Source organism: Typopeltis vanoorti, chromosome 14, assembly GCF_054136105.1.
Source record: "Typopeltis vanoorti isolate ZY-2024b chromosome 14, IOZ_Tvanoo_1.0, whole genome shotgun sequence".
NCBI classification, from domain to species: domain Eukaryota; kingdom Metazoa; phylum Arthropoda; class Arachnida; order Uropygi; family Thelyphonidae; genus Typopeltis; species Typopeltis vanoorti.
Window position 1 is genome coordinate 88,884,998 of NC_143562.1, and position 25,116 is coordinate 88,910,113.

The 25,116-nt window shown below is 34.4% G+C and overlaps 1 protein-coding gene across 1 annotated transcript in view; it reads left to right on the plus strand.

The window, feature by feature from the left end:
• Positions 1-25,116, plus strand: part of LOC150099744 (sodium/potassium/calcium exchanger Nckx30C-like) — a 144,090-nt gene that overhangs the window by 93,823 nt on the left and 25,151 nt on the right. The window contains exons 3-4 of the mRNA XM_090404381.1: positions 20,762-20,867; positions 24,777-25,102. Of these exons, the coding sequence (XP_090260507.1) occupies positions 20,762-20,867; positions 24,777-25,102 (432 nt within the window). The remainder of the gene's footprint in view (positions 1-20,761; positions 20,868-24,776; positions 25,103-25,116) is intronic.

The window sequence follows — 25,116 nt, forward strand, 5'->3', positions numbered from 1 at the left end:
TATCACTTTATAAAAATGGAAAACTTACTGAGCGTATTTTTATTTTAAAATCCCAGATAAAAATTTTATATTTTTAACTTTAAAGATAGTAATAGGCAGTTATCTTTAAATCATCAGTAAATAACTGATCCTTTTTCAATTATCCTATTTAAAAAAAAACACGTTGATTTCAATCTAACCTTTTGCTTGTCAGATGACATTTTCAGCACCTACCTTCCTTGCTCAAATATTGAAACGACGTTAAATCACGGTGAAAAGTGATTCTTTACACTTAGCCAAGCCGACCCATTAGTTGATGTATAATTCATGTATTTAAAATTCTAGTCGTAGTGTTAAAGGATTTCCCATTTTAATTTTATCTTTCATACTTCAGAACCTTCATAAATAATTTTACTTCATAACTCGAACCTTCGTAGTTCAGTGAGTGTCCTTTTTTTTTTTTTGGAAAGAACTGGGTTGGAATCTCGCCTAGGACAGGGAGATTTATCAGCGCTTTTTTACTTTAAGGTGAGTTAGGTGGTCTCATGAAGCAGGATTCTCCCTACGGAATATAAGTTTTTTTATCTCGAAAACGCCACAAGTAAAACACGCGCAGTTGTTTCCCACTAAGCTGCTGATTTTTGGCGAAAAACAGCGATTGTTATAGGCGGTTTACGTAATATGCAGACTTAGTTTAGGTCAGTAAGTATAATAAGCATTTAATCTTTGAAACCGGTGTAACATGAAAAAGCAACATGAAAATTAATTCATATAATTAATATCTCAATAGTGCTGAACGTTGGTTAGCATAAAGAGAAAAATGTTTGCAGTACCTTTTGAAATATTTCTATGAAATGGAGGAATATCGCTTTATTATCAAGCTGCGACAGAAACAAATAAGAATTAACTAGCAAAGAATTGGAAAGCGCTTATCTACAAGCATGGCATAGAGATGAATTGGTCAGACGATATCCAATTCTGGAATACACTTAATAGCGTAACTTGTTGCTTCTACAGTTTGCAATCCCCCTCTGCACATCCCCATGTGCTATGAGATTCAGACCAGGGACTTTTTCCGCCAATACATACGAGCACTTGTTGCCACCAAATCATTCATAAATCATCTTGGATCGATAGTTAGTAACATTGCTATGCATTTACATTTCCGTCATAGGCAGGTTACATAACGATCGAAAGGGAATCCTACGTGACCATTAACATGGTTTGTATCTTGTCCCAAACAAAAGCTTTCCCCAAATCATTATAGCTTAATAGTAAATCGAACATATATATATATATATTTATAAATAACATAATATATTTATAAATACTGTACGGCTCTACTGAATTAAGTGCGTATTACACAGGCCCGCTAAATTAAATTGATGGAACTGTCTTAAGCTTTAGTCTGGTAGAACGGCAGAATTGTACAACAGGAAACTGTTACATGAGAGAGAGAGAATAGATACTTCATATCTGTTACTATTTAGGGCTTACTCCAATAATCGGTATCTGTAGCAGTTATATAGTGGATAAAAGTAATAAAACTCGAGTCGAATGTTTTACTTCATACTCTGTGCTCTAAGAGTGCTGTCTTTTTTTTAAGCCCATTTACTTTATACATTCTTTTCTTGTTACCATAACAACAAACTTGCCCGAAGCGACTGTACGTGTAATATCCTTATCACAAGCACCAGTCTGTCTAGGAAAAACCGGGCCATTTCTTCTTCTAGATAGATTCGATTCATGTGCTGGGTAATACCATTCGTCATTGCGGCTGCATGCTAGGAACAGTGATGCTGCTAAAACTGACATAATTCTACATGATACAATAAAATAAAGGTCACCAGGAATCCAAGATCGATGGCGTTGGAACTTATTTTTACCACTGATATGTGATGGGAGACATTGAAATATGTATATGGTAAACTATGCCGATTCTTTGAGTTTAACTTAATTTCACAAAATAGCTACTATTTTATGAAAGCTCTCAGCCTCAAATATTAGCCAAAGGGACCAGTTTTCGATATTTCGCCAATGATTTTGACAAAGCAATAGAGAAATTATAACTTCGCCAAAAACAAGCAATTTGCTGATTGTGTGATTTCCAAATCAGATTGGTCAAATTTGAAATTTTCATTTAGGGAAATTTATTATTAGATTAAACTGATGAAAGGCTTAATGCAAACGTTGTCAGTTTGCATTAACTCTTTTAAATGGCACGGTAGAGTTATTCTGGTGTAACAGAAATATTAGCGTTTCTAAACTCAGTGCCCAGTTATTATCGACTTAAATCCGTCTTCTTTATCCGTTGTAATGGAGATATGGCATTCTCTTAAATCTGGAACGTGGTTAGGCAGGAATATAATTAGATTAGTATGGCACGCCTAGCTTTTACTTCCTTCAACGTTGCAATGTCCATATTGCTATACGTTCCTCTCATGGTTTTGTTTTTAACTTGGTAACCTGCGTCGTCTTAATGCGCAAACGAGTGTTTCTGAGATCACTTGGGGTTAATAATGACCATCAGGGACAGTCTCATGTATTGGATTGTTAGCCTTGAAATGTGCATTTAATTGCTCTCTGTAATTAACGTTGAACTGCTGCAGTAAATTTAATTAGATTGCATTAAATTGCAAGTGAGCATGTAATGATAGTTACGTAAATTTAAAACTGCACTTCGTTCGAACTTTCAAAGTAATTTTCTCCAACGAGGACTTTCGAAACTTGTTAAAAAAATTTTCAGGATTTCCCTCCTGATTAAAATAAAAGCTAACATGAGTTAAATTCGATCATTAAAGCAAATTACAAATCTTTTAGCTTTCTGTAATCAATATTTCGTATAGATATAATCCTGAATGATTAATGAAAAGCTAGGATTTATTACAGACAAATGAGCCAATACACGCGTAGCGATTTGTCAAAATTGACAGAAACAGACCAACCGATCGAATGGGATTACAGTCACTTAAGATATATATTGGCGTATCCTTCAGTTACTTTGGATACAGTTACAACAAATGTTTATGTTGAACTGGTGGTTTTCATAAGGTAGTTTGTTACGTTTCAAATCTTGTTAATTTCAACTCCATCACATTTCTCTGTCCGACAAATTTTTATTTATTTTTTATATTACGTTGACAAATGTCAAAAGAATCGAAACTTTTTTAAAAGAATCGTATCCATTTATTTAGGTCTTATCCCATTAATCTTAAAAGCATTTTTCACTGCGTCTCCTTTTCTTTGAGTTTTTTTACAAACAATTGTAATTATTTATCCTAATTGTGACATCTATGGCGGTAGTAAAACGACTTATGGATTCAAGGCAAACGTTACATTGCACCTTATGGGGCAATGGTCTAACTTTAAACTCTATAAAAGTTTACTTGTAATAATAATCAGACTGCTTAGCAAAATAAAGTAGAATTAAATTACCATGGCAAAACTGCCATGTAACTAACCTTTATATTCGAAATTTCAACAGCTTAAAAATTTCTCCGCTGTTGATACGAATCCCTTGTTTATAATTCCTTTTTTCCCAAGTGAACTGAACAAACTTTGGTAAACACATTACTGTAGCTACTGGTAGATGGATATAAAGGAGTTATGGTGTCTTGGGTATATTTAAGCAACGGAAAAGAAACACGCAAACTCTAAACTAGAAACTCATTAAGCAATGTTCTCAGCGAAAATACTAAAAGGGGCACTTCTTTCAGGAAAGTACCTAATCATAAATGACATGGAGCGATAAAGCATTTTGGACTTGTAAACAATTAGTGTTTTCTGTATTATAGGCCTTTAAATTCACAGTTGTTTTCATAGGTGGTTACATTTTGTAAACTATTAATAACTGACAGAGTTTTAGCAGTTGGAATTTATAAAAAAAAAAACCTCTTATGATTTTCAAATCTTCTGTCATTTATTATTATTTTGTACATCATTTTAAAGGGATTATATGGAATTTGCATTCACAACAACACCACAAACTTGAAGCTATAAGTATGAATAGACAGAAGAGATACGACCATCATTTTATCTTAAACAATGACTATTTTTGCCGTATGTTTTGTAACTACAATCTTTTGCAGTTGCAAAACAGTAGAAGGCCTAAATTCAAGTTTCAATAGGAAACGCTTTTATTTAGTTTTACTGTCATGGTTCTTTTATAATTAAAAATAGGAAGTAGTACTTAGCAGTACAAGCTTCCACAAAAGAATGTCCGTTTTAAATTCAGATATTTTAAAACCCAAATTGTTAATCACCTAACTAAGGATATAATACTCATCTACTTTAGAATTTGGTGCGCAAGCTTGCCTACATCCGTTTTTATGCAAAATTGCCATCAACCATTTGTATACAATGAGAATTTCGGCAATTCTTCTACAGTAATCCATGTAATGTACGAGTATAATGGTGGTGGTATAATCACAGTGAAATCCTTTGAGTTGCAGATCGTTAAGCATGTCGTTGAAACGCAGACAAACGTTTTTAATTAGCTACGATTATGCGTTAAAGGACAGATGAGAATGTAATTTATTTGTAAAGGAAGACAGATCTAAAAGTGCTACATATTTTCCTTTGCAGAAGAACAATTATTTTTTTAACATATATCTAGTTTTGTATATACTGGCAAAGTTCGCTTTCCCATAGCTTGAAAGACGTCATATCATTTTCCATCCTTCCACTTTGAAAAAATTGCCGAACAAACTTTGGATGCCCATTTCTTGAATACTTTCCTAGTCACCTCTTTGTTTCAATCAATACGACCTTGGAAGTTTTTCTGCGAATTTATAGGTTAAAGTGTACATGTCAAAAGTGACTTCACTTGAATTCATTTCGACATATTACAGACGTGGTTACCGCGAAAAGAGTTGGAGGGTACATGAGAAGAACGTGATTTCCATGGCCGAGGTAGTATACCTGTCGCTCACATTTGAAATTTTTCGCTTCAGATAAAGACCCATGTACTCCAAACTGCCATTTACAACATTTATTATTGCTGCACCTTGATTTTCTCAATAAATAGTAATTTAAAATACAGACATTGCTTTATTCGGAACTTTTTGTATTGACATCATCAGACAAGAAAAGTAAGTCAAACAAGAAAATCCAACAGGAGGCAGCAGTCTTGCTGATGACACCTTGTTTTTGCTTTATCCTAATTTCTCTTTTTGTTGTAATAATTTCTTTGAATACATATTTTAAATTGTTATTGAATTATTAATGTATCTGATAATAACGTGTGGTGTAGTAACCATGTACTTACGATTTGAAGTATTTCGCTAAATCTAATGTGATCAATCCGTGCTTTTGTTCTAACTGTTCCATAATTTTTAATCTAACTTGGAATTAATTCGTATCGTGAGTGTGATTGATTAATAATTGTGTTCTCAACGAAAATGATGACCAGTTTCTAAACAACTTTTATTCGAAAGATTTTGATTCGAATTTCTAACGTTTATAAGATCTGTTCAACTACTGGTAAGTTATCCTAAGGAAATGGTAGGTTTCTGCCCTTGAGGGAAACGCTGGTTCAGCTTTCCTACAGAAAGAGACGTCCATTCCAACAGCAACAAGGTAACAGACATAAATATAGCCTTAACTATCTAATTAAATAATAAACTGTTTTTCAAAACTTGAACTTCTTTGAGTTATTCAGTAAATCAAAGAAATTTCAAAGATTTTGCACAATGAAAAACCAAAGGTGATTGCTCCTCCTACAAAACAGACAAACTTGCAGAATTACTACTACTAAGTACACTGCCTCTTATCGATAGAAACTATGGATAAGGAAGTTGAACGTTTTGGACTTTTATTTACAATGAAATCCACTAACGCCTTTTATTTTCAAATATATGGTGGGGGGGGGGGAAGAGAGTCAAGCACAGATAGCTGGGCCAAGATTGTCATTAATTTTAATTGGGATCCAGGGAATGATTACCACTATCGTCATCTAGTAGTCCCTCACACTGTTATGGTCCAAAACAGCGTACGTTCTACAATTTCCTTGAGTTCCAAGATGAAAAATCCTATCATCCAACATGGTTCCAGTTGCTTTAAACTTGTGAACCAATCTTCGAACTCTGCTGCACTAAGATTCCGAATTGCACAAACTCTTAGAGCATTAGTTGTCTAGTAAAGTATTTTTACACGCCATTCTGTAGTTCCTTGACGAGTTTGTATAACACCTCGAGTTTCCTCTTTTCATGTCTTCATTAAAGAATGGTTATTACGTCAGGAAATGAAAATCATCTCTCAATTAATGATTATCTTACGATAACGCTGTCCAAATTCTTTATAAGATGCACATTTTCAAGGAATCCGCTGGAGTGTTTTTTTTTTACTGAAATATTATTATTTAAAGGGCACATGAAATGACACTCATTTTACTCTTGCACACATTACTGCTGTACATGAAACAGAATGAGGAAAAAGACTAAAACGAAATAAAAAAAAAAAACGCAAAATTGAGAAATGTATAAAGTGCATTCATAGTTAAAAATGAACTTACTACGGCTTTTTCTACCGGTGGGTTAGCTCTTAGAGCAAAGTAAATGTCACTTTCCATGTCTAACCAGTAAATCCCTGACGTTAGCTTTTTAAAATTGATCGCCACGTCTCAGCACCCCAGAGTTAGAACATAACATGTTTCTTGGCACATTTTAATCATTTTTCAATTGGGTTTCGAAATCAAGTTTGAGTTATTTTTTGTAGTGCCCAAATAATGTACTACCACTTAAAGAACTTTGATTTCATTTCCAAAATGAGGGCTAGTCTTTCCCCACCGAATTATCGACTAAACCATGAAGGACCCGTTGGTCCTTGTTTAGTCGATTCTGCTTAAAGCGACAGGATTAGACCCAAGTTAGTGCTTAAGGGGAAACGGCAAAGGTTTGCCTCCTCTGGTGCTTAGCGAAGATCATGATGGTCCCAAAGATTTCTGAAAAAAATAATTTCGCGCAAATAATAAAATTTAGGATCGTAAATCTTCAGTTCACTGTCCATATTTGTTGGCTTCATTAGAATTGATCATATTCCACCTCGTTTTAGAAATTGTTTTTAAAATAGCCAGAGACAAGTACATCCTTCCAAATTCGTTTTTAAGGAAATAAGAAAAGTAGGGACTAGGCCTCTAAATATGACGCAAAGGTACCAAAAAAAAAAAAATCCACTTAGCTGGTGATTTTTTCCCTAGCATAAAAGAAGGATACCACCTATTCTCCAATATTCGATGTGTTTTGACATGATTTGATCCTTTACTTCGATTGCTTACTCGAAAATAAGGGGAAAAAGTACTGACTTTCTCTAAAATGACATAATAGAAACAAAGTTATTTGGGATTATTAGATATGTGAAGAGCCAAAGGCTTCAGAGCACCTCACGGCAATACTCGTAGAAGGGGTACAAGTTCTGTTCGCTACAAACTTGATATTAACTAGGTCTGGCTACTCACTGATGAGACCTCAATAAAGGTCGAAACCGGTCTGGGTAGTGACCTTCTCTCATAATGTGAACAAAAATTACAGTTCCTAGGAGCTACGTTCACATTATGGGCAAATATCAAGAATAGTGATCGGAGCTCGCTCCACTTCTACCACGAGTTGCCCCAGCTTGCACTACCCTTTGGGATCAGTGCTGCAGTATCCAGGTATTTGCTTACGCTTGGAATCGCCGAACTTTATTTATATAGTTTCTACTATATTCGGCATGAAACTCTTTGAGTTTCTTATTCGGCTAAGAAACTATATGGGATGTAATATCCCTTAACTTAAACAAGTTATTTGGGATTATTTTCTAACACAAAAGCACCACCTATTTAATAGACGATGTGTTTTTGGATATGTTTGACTTCTTTTAATATTTACTTGCTTGCATGTTATTAGCATCTCGGGAAAATGTGCATATCATGAAGTGTTTTTAATAGTTGATCAGGAAATACTTGACGCCTTTGTTTCATCGGTACACATGCTCCTTGCACAAGATCAATGTCATATTTTACGCGCCGCACAAGCATAAATATAGATTTTTAGTTTTAAAATGCAGAAAAAAAAATTAAAACAAAAGTATGCACATTAAGCAATTTTTCTCCAGGCTTTCTCCAGTTATCAACATTTGTCTTTTATTGCCCGATATCTAGTTTTCCTACTCGCTTGGGTCCTCATCTAAAGTCCTTTCTCTTTTGGCTTGCACTATACCTCCTTTCCAAGTTACTTCAGGTTTCCCACATTTCTTATGTGGTCAAAGAGCTCAAAAGACCTGTAAGCACATCAGTGTAGTGTCTGGGTATATCTACCGTGTTTTAACATATAAAGAGATCAATAAAAATACTTCTGTGACCATTTTGTGTATCATCCTTCTAATGTGACTAAAGTTTCAAAATATATTTCTTCCAGAGAGTATCTGGTGCATCCATTCTCTTGTTATTTCATTCCAAATTCTCAGAATCTTACAAATATGACGTATGATTCTTAGGCCATCCATTCTACTAAACATGGATTTTTGTTTCTGGCGCTGTGTTAGTGACCATCCCTTCACCTCGATATATTAATCGGTAGAATCTCATTTATGCAGCATTTTACCTACATGTTTATATTATTCTTAAATTGTTCAAGCGAGTTTATTTTCCAAACTCCTGGTATATCCAAATCGCACCCAACTCTTCCTGTCACCAAATATTCTGTTTTCTAAAAAAAATTATTTAAGTCCTCCGAAATCATGTGATCTCTAACGTTAGTCATTTCTGCATATGTTTGAGCTATTATCACCTACTGATCGGAGAAATTTAATGAATGTATAACTTCCCAGTGATTATAAATCCCATCCGTCGACAGGACATCACACTGCAGTCAAATAAATTTTAAAGGGTTGGATACATTCAACAACACTATACATTATTCCTGTTCTTAATTCGTTTGAAGATTTTCGTCTTTGTTGTCTGGCTGTCATGAATTTTTTTTATTAGCTAGATTAATGTACTACAAATTTTATTCTTAATCCTAATGCCTTGGGCACCGAATTGTATGCATTTTTCCGGATTTATAAAAATCCATTGAGTTCTCATCTTTTCTTCTCTGACATCTAGCGAAATCGAACACGTAATCCATGCAATACTTCCCTCCTGATCTTCCGAAATATTCATATGACCCGGAGCTTCCACTCAATGTTTCATTAATCTGCTCAGGAGTCTGCTAATGATGTCACTACGCTTGAATCCGTGTAATTATTTTAATCCTGATTCACAAAAATTACTCTAAGCAATTTACAATTCTTTCTTTAAATAGAAAAATGATAATTACCGTGTAGGAAGAAAAATCGTAATGGCAGTGATGAGGGTAATTGAAAATTAGCATTACGAAGAAGGCCTTGCCTAGATTACAATTTTATAACGAGGTAAACGAACAAGGTGTGCATTTAGAAATTTATCGAGGGCTTACGAGAATGCAGCCTTTTGCTTAAATTGCCTTGTTATTGCACTTAGACATTACCTAGAAACTCGTATATTTTAAACTTTTATTTATGCGTTTTTTCTCCTGACTGTTTCTAAATGTGTTCTCATCAGGACCAAACAGAAATCCAAATAAATAAAAATGCTCCAAAGATGCATTTCAATCTAAACCATGAAAGGTTGCAAATCTGCCGTGCATTTACTACTATGAGTGTACTAAGGTTATATAATCCAGTCATTCTGCGTAGACACCAGAAATGGAATTGACTCAAACAATTTGAGGTGTCTGACCAGAACGGTGATCTACTAAATCGTTCATACCTAAAATTCAATTTTAGATAGTTTTTAACTTAAATTTTTCCTAACTCTAAAAATAAACCAGCCTCCTTTTCTTCTAGAGAGAGAATAAGCAGTTAAATTCATATATTTTTACACAATAATGCCAGCTACTCTTAGGAACACGACATGGCGGCTGCTATATTCTGTGTGCTTTCACCTATGCATGACTGCTCTATTGGCGATCGTACCAATCTTCGGCCAATGACGATGGTGGATACAAGCTTACCAATTGCTATTAAGTGAACACTGAAGTTCCGCGACCTCCATTTGGGGGATAAAAACACGTGGCCGTTTTATTTTTAGTTATGATTTCATTGAATATTATAAATGTGGAAACGAAATTTACTAATATACATAATATTTTCCAAATATAAAATTCTCTATTATACTTAAATATTTTTATTTTATCTTCCTCACTAACATATTCAATCTCCCAGCTTCTTACTATTGCCGGGTGATAGAATACAGATAAATGGGGTAATACCATTCAGTAGCATAGTTTGGTACTTTGATTTAATTCCTATTTTATTAAACCGACTTCATTTTGCAATATTTAGTTGATTTGTCTTTCAGTACATTTCGCTAATATTCCTTTTTGATAAATATCAGTAACGTATGAAATTTCAAAGTAAATTAAATATTTTATTAAAACCAGCTCTCAGTTGAACGAGATTTACACTGTCAAGTGCAGGAGATTTTATTACTTTCGATTTTATACTGCCTTTTGTTACACGAGCGTACAGAACTATCATCCCTTTCTTTTGCCAAGGCAAACCGTGCTTTATAAATTATTTGAACAGCCCTGAACATGAGTTCCAATCGTCTTTTTGGTGCAGTGACAGGTCTGAGAAATTAAGTAATTAAGGCGTGCCTTCTACCGAAAAATGAATGCAACGCAATGTTACCACTTGTCATGTGTCTGCAGATCATTATATCCTAATATATGGTCGCGTTCTCTTTACTATTCTCCTACTCTTGTATATACAGTTCCTTTAATTAGGTTAATGTTGTCCTCGGCATCCCACTAAGCTTTGCTAACTGAGCTTTTACTGCTTGGCTTGAATGCATTCCTTTGTCACCAACTTTGACATTTTTCCTGACATTCTTTGAACTTAACAAAGAACACGGTACGAGATTACGTCTGGAACTTAGTGAAAAACTATTTCAAAAAATAGAAATATATCTAGAAAGTTAGGAGAATGATATTGGAAATTCAAAGCCAAGTAATTATTGAATATGGTTTCCAACATAACTAGTTCTGAAGTAGTCATTTTTGCAATAACAAAACATAATCCAGGTCATATCAATATTTACTGACCTATTGCAAAAATCCGCGTCACGTATAAATAACGTAACGATTTAAGTTGGACACACTTGAAAAATGATCCTATCGAATCCTTTTAAATATTTACCGCTTACAAGCTCGAAGACAACGCAGCGATTTTTGCACGTGGAATTGATTCTGTCACGAGGAACCACCTTTTTCATGATGAATATCTTCCATAATGTTGAAACCTTCCTAACGTGTATTTGTATTTAATGATCTTTTGTTATTCGAGGACATTTTTAATTATTAGTCGTGACTGTCATCCCCTTTATACAATTCTAAGTTTACATGGTTCAAACGCATTTTCGCTTATGTTTTCAAACGCCTATGCTTCATCAGCACGGGCCGAAGATGCCCTGCATATATACAGAGTAAAGCAATCGAATGTTAAAATGCACTTAAAAAGTCTGTTCAATACTGCTAAGATTTATTAAGTTTATTTATTTTTTACTGGCATGAGAATACACAAGATGCGCAGAACAAACTTCATTAGCAGTTTTGGCTTAAATTTTCATATACTTAAAATTTACTGTTGTGGGTGTTGAATTTGAACTTAATATATCCAATGTTATGCGAGTGAATCAGGCGATGATCCTGTTCCGATCAGGGATACCCGTTTCTGGCACCCTTTTACCAAATAATTTTTTAATATATTGTTGAATAAACGCGTTTTTATTTCTCAGAACAGTTACTCAACTAACACTTCACTATATTCGATATTGGTCAGGGTTACATTCTATTCTTTTGGAACAAAAACTAACAGCGCTCAATTTCGTATCATCCTTATAGTATGATTGCCCATGAAAAGTTTAAACCTATGGCATCACATGTAGTACGTACTAAATGTGCCATTTTTGGGTCTATTCTAAAGACGAGCTTCTTTTTTCAAGCCAATTAAAGCGTGCTATATGAGTAAGGTGTGATGATCTCACGATGGATAATTAGACCATCTGCATCCATGTCTGTTGCTCGTTTGTGTTATCATATCTGATCCTTGGCGGTTCTCCAAATAACAGGTAAGGCGTTGAGCGTGCTAGCTAATTAGTCTACGTTTTTGTTCAACATTTCATTCACAGTCGGTCGGTTACAGTTTCCTTAATTAGTAATTCTCATAACGCTATCTTTTGATGATATTTATAAATAGCATGTCTGCTAGGCAGCTGCTTACAGTATTCTTAGAAACACACCGTGATTTTAAGTCTCGTTTATTTCTACGTAAGTACCAGACAGATTTCACTCCACTGCTCATCTTTGCACCCAGAATTACGAAGAAACATGCAAAGATAAATTATAGAGCTTGCTTGAAAGTTCTGAACATTTTCTCGTTAACTTCAAAGGTATAAACTTCATTTCGTGTTGGCGTTTTTGAATGTGTTTCCTTTGGGTGCATACACAGAAGGAACTATAGTGTTGATAGGATAAGTGAGGCTGTGCGAGACAAATTATAGGCTTTAGATTAGTAGGAAGAGCAGATTAGTTTTGATTGGATGGGCGGTGTGTTTGTTGGTAGACAAAAATGACTGATAATGTTAAACATTAGGAAAATATGTTTCAAATTTACACAAAGGATAATACTAAAGTTGGGATTCTTTAGTTGCGTGAAAATTTGCTTTGGACTAAGATAAATTTGAACAGAAGTTATTTTGCACTTCTGCACACACGCAGAAAGATGAGCTTATAGGCATTGAAGACGGCGTTTTTGAGATAATGGCAACATTCGAGAAAATCTCTCAAAACCGGAATGATCTGAATGAAAATAAGATAAATATACATTGAAGATCAAGAGAGATCTAGGAAGGATAATAGAAAAAATGGAGGCGGATATTGCTCTTCCAAAAGGTTTATAGGAACCTAAAAATGTGAGAAACATTCGATTCATGCGATCTAGCAATTTCCAACTTAACACGCATGAGTGATGCTGTACTAGTTCATTTCGGTAACTGGCATCAAACTTCCAGTGTTCGATTTCCATCTGACTGGAAAAGTGATTTATCACTAGGAGAGGGCTTTAGTGAGAATCTCCTGCAGATGCAATTTACATGTAAACTACACTGTTATACTCTGAGTTGGCTTTGTCGTAATATAATTCAACTAGTCTTCTTGACTGGTATTTCACCATTATTATAGTTCTTTCGGAAGGATAGGTCATACCAGCTTATTTGTAAAGATGGCAAAACACTTCAGAGAGTATAAACATTTGAAAAATATGCTGTGGTACACATTTCAAATTTTTACCCCGTTTCAATTCCATTTTCAATATATGTTGCATGAAAATCTCAGTTTGATACTAATCTTCTTATATTGTGTATTGCTATCACAAATAACGACTGTTATCTGCATGATATTTAAACCCTAACCGTAACGATTTAGTACATAAAAGCAATATTAAGGAGACCTTTGCTATACGTTTATTTGTCACTTTTCACCTACTACTAACATAAATGAGCCTCCATATATTGGTTGATATACAGACTCATCTAATGTATCGTGAACTTATTGGATTATATCTATCTAAAATGAAATATGAGATTATCCTATCTGATTCAAAACTGAAACAGAGGTCTGGTGAAGAATTCCTGTTTGAGATTTCATCAAAACCCCTAAATTCGCGAGGGGCATGGCCATCAATTTTCTTGAAATCTTAACATTACTAGTAAATAACGTTGGACAAGTGAGTTTTGAGGCTAAACATTATTAGAGTGTCCAAATTTGGACAGATTTCTATAGAAGTGATTGCGGATCGTGCCATTCATATTCAGTTTTTTTTTTTTTTTTTGAGGACGGCGGGAGATTTAGAATTGCATAACTAAACTCATAAAATATCAATGACATTTTTTTTAAACTGGGTTTCAAAGATATACCGATTTTCAATAAAGAGTGAGATCATCTGATAACCTACTGCGTGCTCGCGCCTTATGTCTTGGGGGTTTGATTTTATGCAAACAGATGTTTTTCAACCGATTTGTGGGGATCCTATGAAAATTGTTTTTGTCACCACATCCGGTACAGCTGTAGGTTAGAGACTAGCGTATATGAAAGAAGAGTTTGTACTTCATAATCAACATTTCTGTCACGTTGTTTTTTGAACCAAGTCCAAATTTTGTTTTCTGTGTTGAAATATTTTGCGTAAGTCTTTAATCTCTCTTAAAGCTTTGTACCTAATGCTTTCTATTCCGTGAAATTTACGTTTTAAATATATATTAGTATTAAAAGTTTTTAAAGCTATTTAAAGATCACGTGCTTAAGTAATTGATTTTCAACTTTAGGAGTATTTTTAAAACATTAATCTGAAAACAAGTAATAAAAATCCGCCTAACTATGAAAATTCTTAACGGGTATGAAAAAGAGTTGAATTAACAATTAAGTTATCAAAAAAACGAAATTCGCATGTAAGCACTCTCCTCAATAGTAAATAAATATTTCGATGGATTAATCTATCCCAGAATTCAGTCGTGAAAGTTTTCTCTACCATTCGTCTTCCAATAGAGTTGTGCCTTTTCATCTGAAAATAAAAATTAAAATGATTAATGGTATAAATTCTTTACTATTAGCTTTTAAGTGTTTTGTTGGTTACAAGATAGAAACCTTTTGTAGTTTTAATCACTAGAATTCAAATCTTTAATTAGTGCAAATATAATTCTGATCCTCGTTCATCCTTCCCTATATCAACAATTCTTTCATTAACTACAAATCCAAGTCAGCTTTAAAAGTTTTATTCTTTTTGTTCAACAAACTTTGCGATGCACAACAGAGATTAAGAATATCTATAAACTGATTTTTCCAAATGTTCATTTTCCTAAATTTTTTAGTGGAAGAAAGATAAAAAAAAAAAAAAAAAAGATGCAGTTATATGTTATTATATATGAATAAACATCACGCTGATCAAAGCTGATAACTGGATCATAAATCATGAATCCTGGTTTTTTTTTTAGAATATAAACATAAATCACAATTGATATAAACAATGCACCAACGTAAATATCAAATATTGGTAAGTGCCCGTAAATTCTTGCTACCCAATGATTGAGATCCCTATTAGTTATTTTCTCCACTTCTTAGCCCACGGATTTAACTGAGCTTACCTAAATGGTTCTGCCGCTAGTCAGTTGATCAACACTCGGACAAAAATCATTTACCGTTGCTGTCGCTATCAGTGATTTTATTGAAGAACTTTTTTTTTTTTTTTTTTGTCTATTTAACTCTTCCATCAGCCATGCCAGTTCGTTATTATTTGATGAGTTGGTTCACAGTTTAGATGGTGGCTGGTCCCGCACATTTTAGCTTTGTATAAGTTTCATTTTATTCATTCTAATTGATGAAAATAGACAAATGTCAAAAGCAAATACTTCTTCTTGTCACTAAGCATTTGTAATGCGAATTATAAAATATTTTTCTTGTATAAAGGTCATGGTACTTTCATAGAACTCTGCTTTTACTTTTGTTTTCATTTTTCATCGGTTTTAAATGATAATCGATTAAATTATTGCTTGAAAAATTTTAATTTAAAAAAACTTACATCCTCAGATTTACATATGCTTGGACACGGCGAAGCATAACTTTTAATATTGTCTGAGATTTCTCTATGAAGAAAGAAATAGAATTTAAGAAGGAATAAAAACTAAGCCAAAGTTTGGTGCAGCCACGCGTCGATTCCATTTAATCGAACAAGTGGAAACATTATGAAGCGAACGATATTAAAGTTCGCTGAGAACTCAACTTGTATGTCAGAGATGCCACGGGTTTCTGAACGAAACGAGCCAGGAATAATAGCACTGTGGCAAATCTTTTATGCCTCACGGATCTTCACATAGTATAGGCGACAAACGGTTTAAAAAAAAAAAAAAAAATTTCTAAACTAATTTATGCAGACTAAATTTCATAGAAACGTGTTTGTTCATGCTCTCTCAACGCATGCGCAATATGTATACTGCAACGTTTCAACAATAGTCGTGAACAAGATTTTACGTCATTTTGGCCCTTCAGCAGAGTGACCACATCTAGTACTTGTGTACTAGATCTAGTACGTTTTATAAATTTTTAGTGTTCTAGTACGTTCACCAACAGATCTAGTACTTTTCCCCCTTCCGAATAATAATAATAATAACATGAGAATTAGACATATGAGTTGAATATTTTTCTCTTCTCCCGCCTCCCCATATGTCACATTCAGTGACACAAGAATATGATTTCTCTTTTTTTCCTACCCCTCTCACTGTTCGCTAGTCTTCTCCCTCCCCCACGATCCCGTACTGAGGCAATCCGACCGGCATTAGCCAATGAAAATATATTCTTCGTTGTTCAAACACTTCTCGCGCGTTATAAGAAGCCCAGTGCTTTTATTAATTTTATTAACAAAAACTTGTTTAATTCTTCATAGAAAATATTATTATTTAGATTTTACTTTTAAACATGGACAAGTGACAAGAAAAACGTTCTAAGTTTAAATTTGATTCTAAATCTCAGGAGAAAATGTGTAGTCAGTAAAGTGTACTTTACTGACATGAGTCAGTAAAGTACACAAACGAGCCATTGAAAGTGAAGATCTCAATGCCAGCCCTTCCCACTCACAAGAAACCACTTCCCTTTTTTAAAAACCAAAACCCTTTCTTAAATCCTGGATTTATTCAGGTAAAAGTAAAGAACACACTGCTTATTGTAAATTTTGTGATATAAGCATTAATGGTAGCAAATGTCTATTGATTCGTTATGCAGACACCCCAAAATACTAGCAGAATTTAGAATCTAAAAGATGCTCACCTTGTTTAAATCCAGTTCCGAATAGCAGTCAGAAAAATAAATTAAAGAGACAGAATTAAGATTATGTCCATACGATGCAGACACCCCCTTCCGTACAGGGATGCAAAGAACCCAAGCGACGCAATTTAGGGGAGATATAATCGAACACGTTCATAAAAAAAATTGGGAATGAATAATACACTGAACTGTTTGTGCATATTTGTCACCTTCGAATATGAGATATTTCAATGAGGGGCTGAGTCGCTGGGTATTTAAATAAATGGTACGAGCTTCAACACAACTTACTTTAAACACTGCTCTCAGCACAGTGAACAAACATTCTAGGAATTTCTTGTTTTCTTCTTGATGGACCTGTGTTTCACTTAGGATTTCTCCATGAGTGCAGGTCACAAAAATGCCTCCAACGATCTCGAGCTTGAGCCTCTCTCTTCCATGTTATCCCCATAGATTTCACTAGCGGATCTTCTCATCTTGTAGGTGGTCTTCCTGGTTTTCTCTTTATTCTTGTTGCCAGTTGAATATTCTATGTCTATCTGTTATTCCTGAGTCTGGCTATGTGACCTGCCTATCTCATCCTGCTTTCATGTACTGCAGTTACCACATCTTTTATGCCTGATCTCTTTCTTAGTTCCGTGTTTCTAACATGTTCCATTTTGCCGATGTTACAAATCCTACGTTCTATTGTACGCTGAATTATTCTGAGACTCTTTTCTTGTCATGTTCCATGTTACATTATAGGAGTATGTTGGTTTATTATATAAAAATAAGTTTTTTTTTACTATTTGTGTTTTTTCTTTATTTTAATGTACATTCCTCTTAATGCTCAGTATAATAAAATGATTCGTAAAGTGTTATTGTACTTCGGGATCCTTTAATTTTTAATGGAAAGGGGGGGGGGACACAAAAATTTGCACTCCTGCAGCGCAAACCCACGGAACGGCCCTGGATGCCAAACACAATCTGCTTTTGTGGCTTATGGATACTCTTCCAACTCTATTGAAAACAATTCCTCCTGATAGTGAAATTGCTAAGAAAATGCAGTGTGAACGCACTAAATGTAACTATCTTATAAAAAAAAAAAAATGCTTTGGCTGTAGATTCGCGCAATGAAATCTCAAAAAAAAAAAACTCCTTTGATGAATGGACTCCTTTTGACAAAAGGAAAATTGAAACATTCATCAGCTACAGATTTTACTATTTCTGAAGAATTAATTAATTTATCAAAATCTGATAAAAAAAAAAATACTGCCAGTGTTTTTCTTTTTGTGGGTGGGGAATCCTGTATATATGCAAATAGCATAATAAATAACTGAAAATTTAATGTTACATTATTTTAAACACTAAAATGAGACTAAAAATTATATGGTAATTTGACATGTGAAGTACTAGAGTTACACTTGGGACTTCTGTTATGATGATTGACAACAGCAGCTCTTGGATTCATAGATGACTACAGTGAGGTGAGTTTGACGTTTTTTCTTTTCATATTTGTTATACGTGTGTTAATTTAGCGGTTTTACATTGAGTTCATCTATAATAATAAGGTAATAATACCGTAAAATGCCCTGAATAGAGTGAATGAAACGAAAGCAAATAAAAATTTAGTACTTTTTTCCTGCATAAGTTAGTACGAAATATTTTTGCTGAGTGGTCACCCTGCCCTTCAGTAAATAGTCGTTTTTAGTTCAGATTCCTGCATTTGACATACCTGCTCCAAGATGGCATGCATTGGTCAAACATTGTGATCGGAATTGAAAACATAAATTGTTATTCTGTCTGTGTATGTGTCATTCTTCAGAAAAGTAGATAATTGGAACACAAACAGATCGTTTTTGGAGTGTACATTTGTATCTTTTGTTCGTTTATGTGAAAGAAAATGGCGGTAACCGTTTGTATTGCGTGCTCTGATTCGGTGGTAGACGGATAAATGCATGTGTGTGTGTGTTCAGAAAAGAAAGGGTCGTGTGCTCTGTTCATATATCATTTAATGCATTTCTCTTGTTACAGTGGATCAATTGCACAAAGGAGGAAAAAACGCAAAAATAGAAACGTATGGTACTTTATCATCCAATATAAGAGCTAAATGTAAAGCGAGAGATGAAAAAGGTTCTGTAATGACGAGCCATTGGAATTTTAATGCCATTAGAGATATTTGTGAACCACTGCAAAATGCTGACCATTCACAATTAAATTATTTTGCAACTGTGACTTGAACACTCTTGGTGTACTTCTACCATTTTGGGAGTTAACTCTCACCCCCCCCCCCCAAATCCTAGACAATGCTTCGTCTTCCTTGGCTTTAATTCATGATGTTTTAAGATATTCGGCGCTACCTTATAGTTGGATGAACTTAATTTATAAGAATTAAGTTTTTAACTAAGCTAACGATTATTTTAGTTGTCTTTCATAGCACCTATTTCGATTAGAATTGTTTTTCTCGGCCAGTGCTACGAATTGAAGTGTTTACTATTACTAAACATTAGAATTCGTTCGACTTACTTTCTTGGAATAATGAGGAAAGCTTTGTGTTGGGCGACAAAGGATGAGAAAGAAAATTACTGAGAGTGAATGCTCATAACTGTGTAAGGAGTTTTTTTCATTCACTCAAAACACAGTAAAACAAGTGGAGAGCATGGATGAAATGAGTAAGTTGGCCCTCGTGAGACCCTGCTTAAAACGAAAAACGCTCGTGGATAAAAATCCAAGCTGAGTAGATTAAATGCTGATAAGTAGATCAGACCAACAAGGGTCGAATTGAAGACGAAGTTATTCAAACAACGTTTGCTTGAACTGCAATAAATAAAGTAAAAATTCATTGCTAGAGAGATATCTAACTGGAAGAATAATGGGAAAATCTTTTTTTTTATTCGGATAGGACATTCCCACCATGGATATCAGCATTTCATCAAGGATTGGATGATGTTCACAGTGACCAACGTTTAGGACACCCATTCCAAATCAAAGGACGGAGCTTTTTCAATTGCCGTTGTTAATAAATAGGTGGTAGAAAGTCTGTAAATTAGCCATAGAGAGTATCTCCCACGTCACAGTACTGCATGACAACTTAAAGCTGAAACTTTGTGCTCCATAGGATTCATTTCGCTGGATTTATCACATATGTTATCTTTTTTTTTTTTCAATATATCTTGCCCAACAATCACGAGCATTCCGGAAGTCTTGTGACATCAGAATTTTTATACAAGTGTTCTGTTTTCGTAAACAGTGTTTTTCAACTGTCGCTAGACCCTGATCCATTTTAGTATATTTAATTTTCCGTGCTTCACTTTCTCTACTTTATGATTGGGTGTCAATATCCTCACAGGTACCGTTATCAGCACCAATTCATCTTTGTCAGTATTTGTCAGGATTACAAAAAATGGTATGAAACAGAATTTAAATTCAATCAAGATGTTTTTAAAAGTATTATTTATATCAAAGACTTGTACTTTTAAAAACATCTTGATTGAATTTAAATTCTGTTTCATACCATTTTTTTGTAACTAGAAAGTTAGTGTTCAACACTTGTTCATGTATGAAGGTTGCACACGAGCTTCAACACTTTCACCTTTTGTTTAAATGATTTGTAGGAAAACACCTTCGTGAAGGTTGCTTGCCATCGATAAGTTTCTCGCTTTTGAGTGTTGCGCTGTTGCTATGCTTACGTTAATGAACTTGGAATAAGGTTAAATGAAATCCATCCGATTATGGGGGGGGGGGATAGATCAAGACTTCACATTTTCATTTCGTAGTATACGTTAAACCTGTTGCATTAACTATTGAGAAGTGAGTACTGGACATATTATAACTGGTTATTCCATGCTTCCTAAACAAATTGCCTTATAATTATGTAGTAAGCGATATAATTTTCATCCATTTGATATGTGCTTATAAAGTTTTTATTCTTTCTTATACAGCATTTGTCGAAGAGGCGAATGAGCACCCCTATTCTTCATGCAGGCAGCAAGTTTCGGCATGGCCTTCTGCAGTTAATGATCCACTCGATCGATCCTCTTCACGATGGTAGGTACACAAGCATTTCCTTCTGTGACTCTGATGCTTATCCTTCCTGTTTTAGAGAATAAGTTGGCAAACGTCCAGCTAAAAATTGCAAGAACATCCAAGTTCTCCGTGGAGAAAGGGTTGGAAACATACACGCGATCTCCTGGCAACCGGACATGCACAACTAGCATCGAAAACGCAAGAAAAGTAGTGCGATAGTTTCTATACTGATATTAATCTCCAAACAGTCTTAATCACTTAAATTAATCACATCCTATCAACACTCCAACATTCGTTGCTATTGACAACGTCGAATAGTTGCCATAGAAACTACCTGATAAAGAATTTCGGTAATATCCTTATCTATAGAAGATGATGATTATGGTAATGTTCTCGGCGACCTGTATTTGATTTCTTGCATATCAAAAGATTCAAGAAACTTGGGAAGTGAAATATCTTTCTACTGAAATTATAAGGCATCGTTAACTTAAGTTGAACCTCTACTCGCTTAAAAAGGTTCTTATTGTAGCTATTTTCAGCAAATTGCAGTCATTTGCTTGTCTAAAGAATCTTCGTTGGAAGACTAAGTAACTTTTCTTGTTATTATCGGTGATCGATCGCACAGAACTCTTGGAATGAGTGCATTTGTTGACATATGAAATATATTTAGAACTTTAACTAAAGGTTGGTTTAATTACTTTCTTACCCAATACTCTTATGTACCCTCTGATCGTTTTGATATAATTGGATAATTTTTCATTCGTTTAGTGGGCGTATATCGCTTTTTTCTTATCTTAAAAAAAAAAAAAAAAAGATAAAGTGAGTTCTAATGTGTCTCCTCCCACAAAACATAAAACTTTCCCGGAACACATTTGATAAAGCAGTTAAGTAATTCTGGAGCGTTTATGCCGCTTGCCACAATTGATGGATTTAAATCTCCTGGTGGAAGGCGGATAATAAGCAAAAATTTAGTATTATCTAATTCTGAACTTGCAGTTCTTAATTATTGATCTAAAAAAGGAAAACATGTGAAATTTATGTCTTAATACGCATTTCAAGATCCTAGAATGTAATAGCATCCAATATAATAGGGGTTTTAACCTGTTATGTGACCCCAAACCCACGAAAGGCTTCTATAAACCTATAGTACATTTGGTGTAGTGAGTTAGCCCACCTTGGGTGGGCTAATTTCTTATTAATTTCTAATTTCTTAGCCCACCCAAGATGGGCTAAGAAATTTCCAAATCTTTCTGCTCTGTGGACCGTTTTACGCACATTTATCTTAAAAATAATTTTTCCTTCCAAACAGTTATCGAAATACTTAAATATTAATGAAACACAACGTGACAATTTGATATGCTTGCGAATTTAAGATAAGTTCGCAAATAAAGCAGGTTATGTAGGTGTTATGTAAACTTAGTCCGGAGTGCTGATTATATTGCATCATAATAGCGGTCTCAAAATGCACGCATTCTGGGATATTAATCAGAAATTTAATAAGCGATCTGGACGTTTATATCTGACACCCGAATCCATTTAAATCCAAGCATGTTTTCCTGTAACGGTGACGTACGAGGTAATGCATCCAGTAGCTGAATACATCAGCGCCACCATTCACTGGAGCGGCTGTCTCTAGTTTAGCAACAGTTTTTGTCGCTACGTCGGTTTCGGATTCAGGATTAAATTTTAGTTAATATTAACCTTGAATCGGGGTTAATATTAATGTTCAATATTCTGCTCAGTACGCAGTTTTCCTGGAACGTGAACACACGAAGTATTTGCGTAGAGGAAAGTATAGGTTGTAGAGCATCCTGTCCTATTTTGGGTACTGTTCCTGTGTATGCTACAATAAATTAGTTTCAAAACCTTCGTAAACATTTTTTGTGTATTATGTAAATGCGAATAGAATGAGCTTTAACTGTAGATTTAATTTAAAAGTGTTCTCTCTCCAAAAGCAAAAAAAAAAACTGCACGATTTTTTACTTGTTCTAAACTGATCTTGCGACACTTGCAATAATTATTATATCTATCTCACTTTCCATTTCCAAGGTAGTTTTTTAAATTCCGTCTTCTGGTAGCTAGAGAAAATTAACTTGGTGTATATTTGGATTTTTCAGTCTTAAACCATTCTGAAATTTGTCTCAATTTTCCACTTTCTTAGTTCTTAGACTCTTCAGTGTTCATAATTGGTTATTTCCCGAAGCATTCGTTGTCAGTAATTAGTTGCCTTCTCTGAATCAAAGCTAGAGAAAGAAGCGTAAAAATTGCATTTATTGGTTAATAATAATTATATCCATTAAAGTTTGGCGATGCGTGCGTTCGTTTTCATAAAATGTATTTACTTTTTAATTATGCAACTGTGTACCCTTAACTAAACATTCGAGAAATGTATACTGTACAACTCTTGTTACTTTAACAGTAAAGGGAATCCTTAAATCTGTTTAAGAGAGAGAAATTGAAAATTTGAACTGGATTAAGCAGAAATACAGCGGCCTTCGCAATGATTGTTGCGAGTATGTTGTGAAGCCCATAGCTCTAACAAATATTCACGTCAGTTGTCCTAGTTTTACTTAACAGGATTTCGGCAGTTCGTGGTTATGGAAGCACTTTGTGTCTTATTTAACTCGCATTTAATGAACAACATTGAATTCAAAGGTGTAATTCTATGACGTGGCCTAGAATTTGTAATATTGATTTTTGAGTCAAATCAACATTCGGAAAATACTATTAGGATAAATTCAAGAAAGCTTTTCTAAGAGACTTCTGCATGTTATATCACTATATTGCCTTTTCAGTTGACATCCATAATATGCTAGACGTCTGGTCTGTTTTCTGTAGATCGATGATTCCTTTATAAGATTTAGGCATTTATCTGCACTTAGAAATGACACTGATTGTAAAGCTAGCACTTTGAATGCCTTTGTTACGATTTTTTTTTTTTTTAATTCCTCTGACGGTTTACATTCTGGTAGTTTTAAATTCATGTAAAGATTTAAATTTTTGTGAAAGACATGTCAATATTTTTATTTGCCTACGGAAAAGCATAGAATCGATCAAATGCAGAAATCAATTATCTTAGTAGGATAATGCAATTCGAACTGAAATTCTTTAATATTTGAATATTTCCAAAAATATTGAATTGACGAGTTCGTGCGTTCATTTAGGAAATTTTAAGAAATTGTTGAATCAAATGTTTCAACTATATTTTAACTATCAGGATAATGTATTACGCACCGGTTTCCTAGTGAGGCATATAGTCTGTGTATCCAAGTATTGAATATGCAGTTGACAGAATCAATTGTTTTTGTCAATAAGGAAAATCCGAGTTCCGTTGAAACTTGCAATTTGGTAGCAAGCGAACAGTACTGATGTTTAATTAATCGGTCCTGATTAATTCACGTCTGCAGAAATTCATTTTGATATAATTCTAGTACTTCTTTCACTGCAGCAGTGCTATAGTCACTTTCTTTAATGATTTTGATTAAAAATAGGCTTTCTTCGAATCCATTAGTGACTCCATCCTCCCCTCCTCGTCCTTACAATGCTTGTATGGAATAATGATTCCTATGACACGCAGGTTTCCAAGGATCCATTAGAATAATCTCTGTGCGAAGTATTTTGTTTCAGATGCATGAATAGTACCAAAAATGAGACAAGCGAATTGTACTGGGCGTCATATGTTATATTACAGAAAAAAAATAATGTGATTTCAAAACTAAAACTATTACGTCATCTACTTGGACACGCATGCGTAGTGTGCAGAACGTTTGAAATAATCCTAGATATTGTTGATTGCCCGCCTCTTTGCTATAAATTTGTATTAAATATTTGTAGAATGACTTAAGTAGTCTGTTTTGGCTTAATTACAATTCTTTTGAAAAAAAGATTGTCTTTCTTTGTTTCCGGACTTAAGTTACTCTTTTCTTACAGGAAAAGTTGACGAAAAAGCGTCTCAACTTCATGCAATCGCGTCACTTCGTGTGCTGCTCGACGCTACCAAAACAAACGGTGGCCATCCTACTGGACCAACTCAAGCTGTTACTTCGTTGAATGGAGGATGCTGCTCAGCCTGTCCCACGTGCCCAGCCTGTGTAGCATGTCCTTCATGTTCTCGACCTGTTGCAAAAACTGTATCTAGTGACACTACAATAACTAGTCTCAACAACGGAGTAGTGCCTCCAGATGCACCTGTAAGCTGGACAGAAGGAGAAAATACACACGGTTTGGATCCATTAACGAACTTCCAAAATCTTCAGGTGAGTACTCCTTG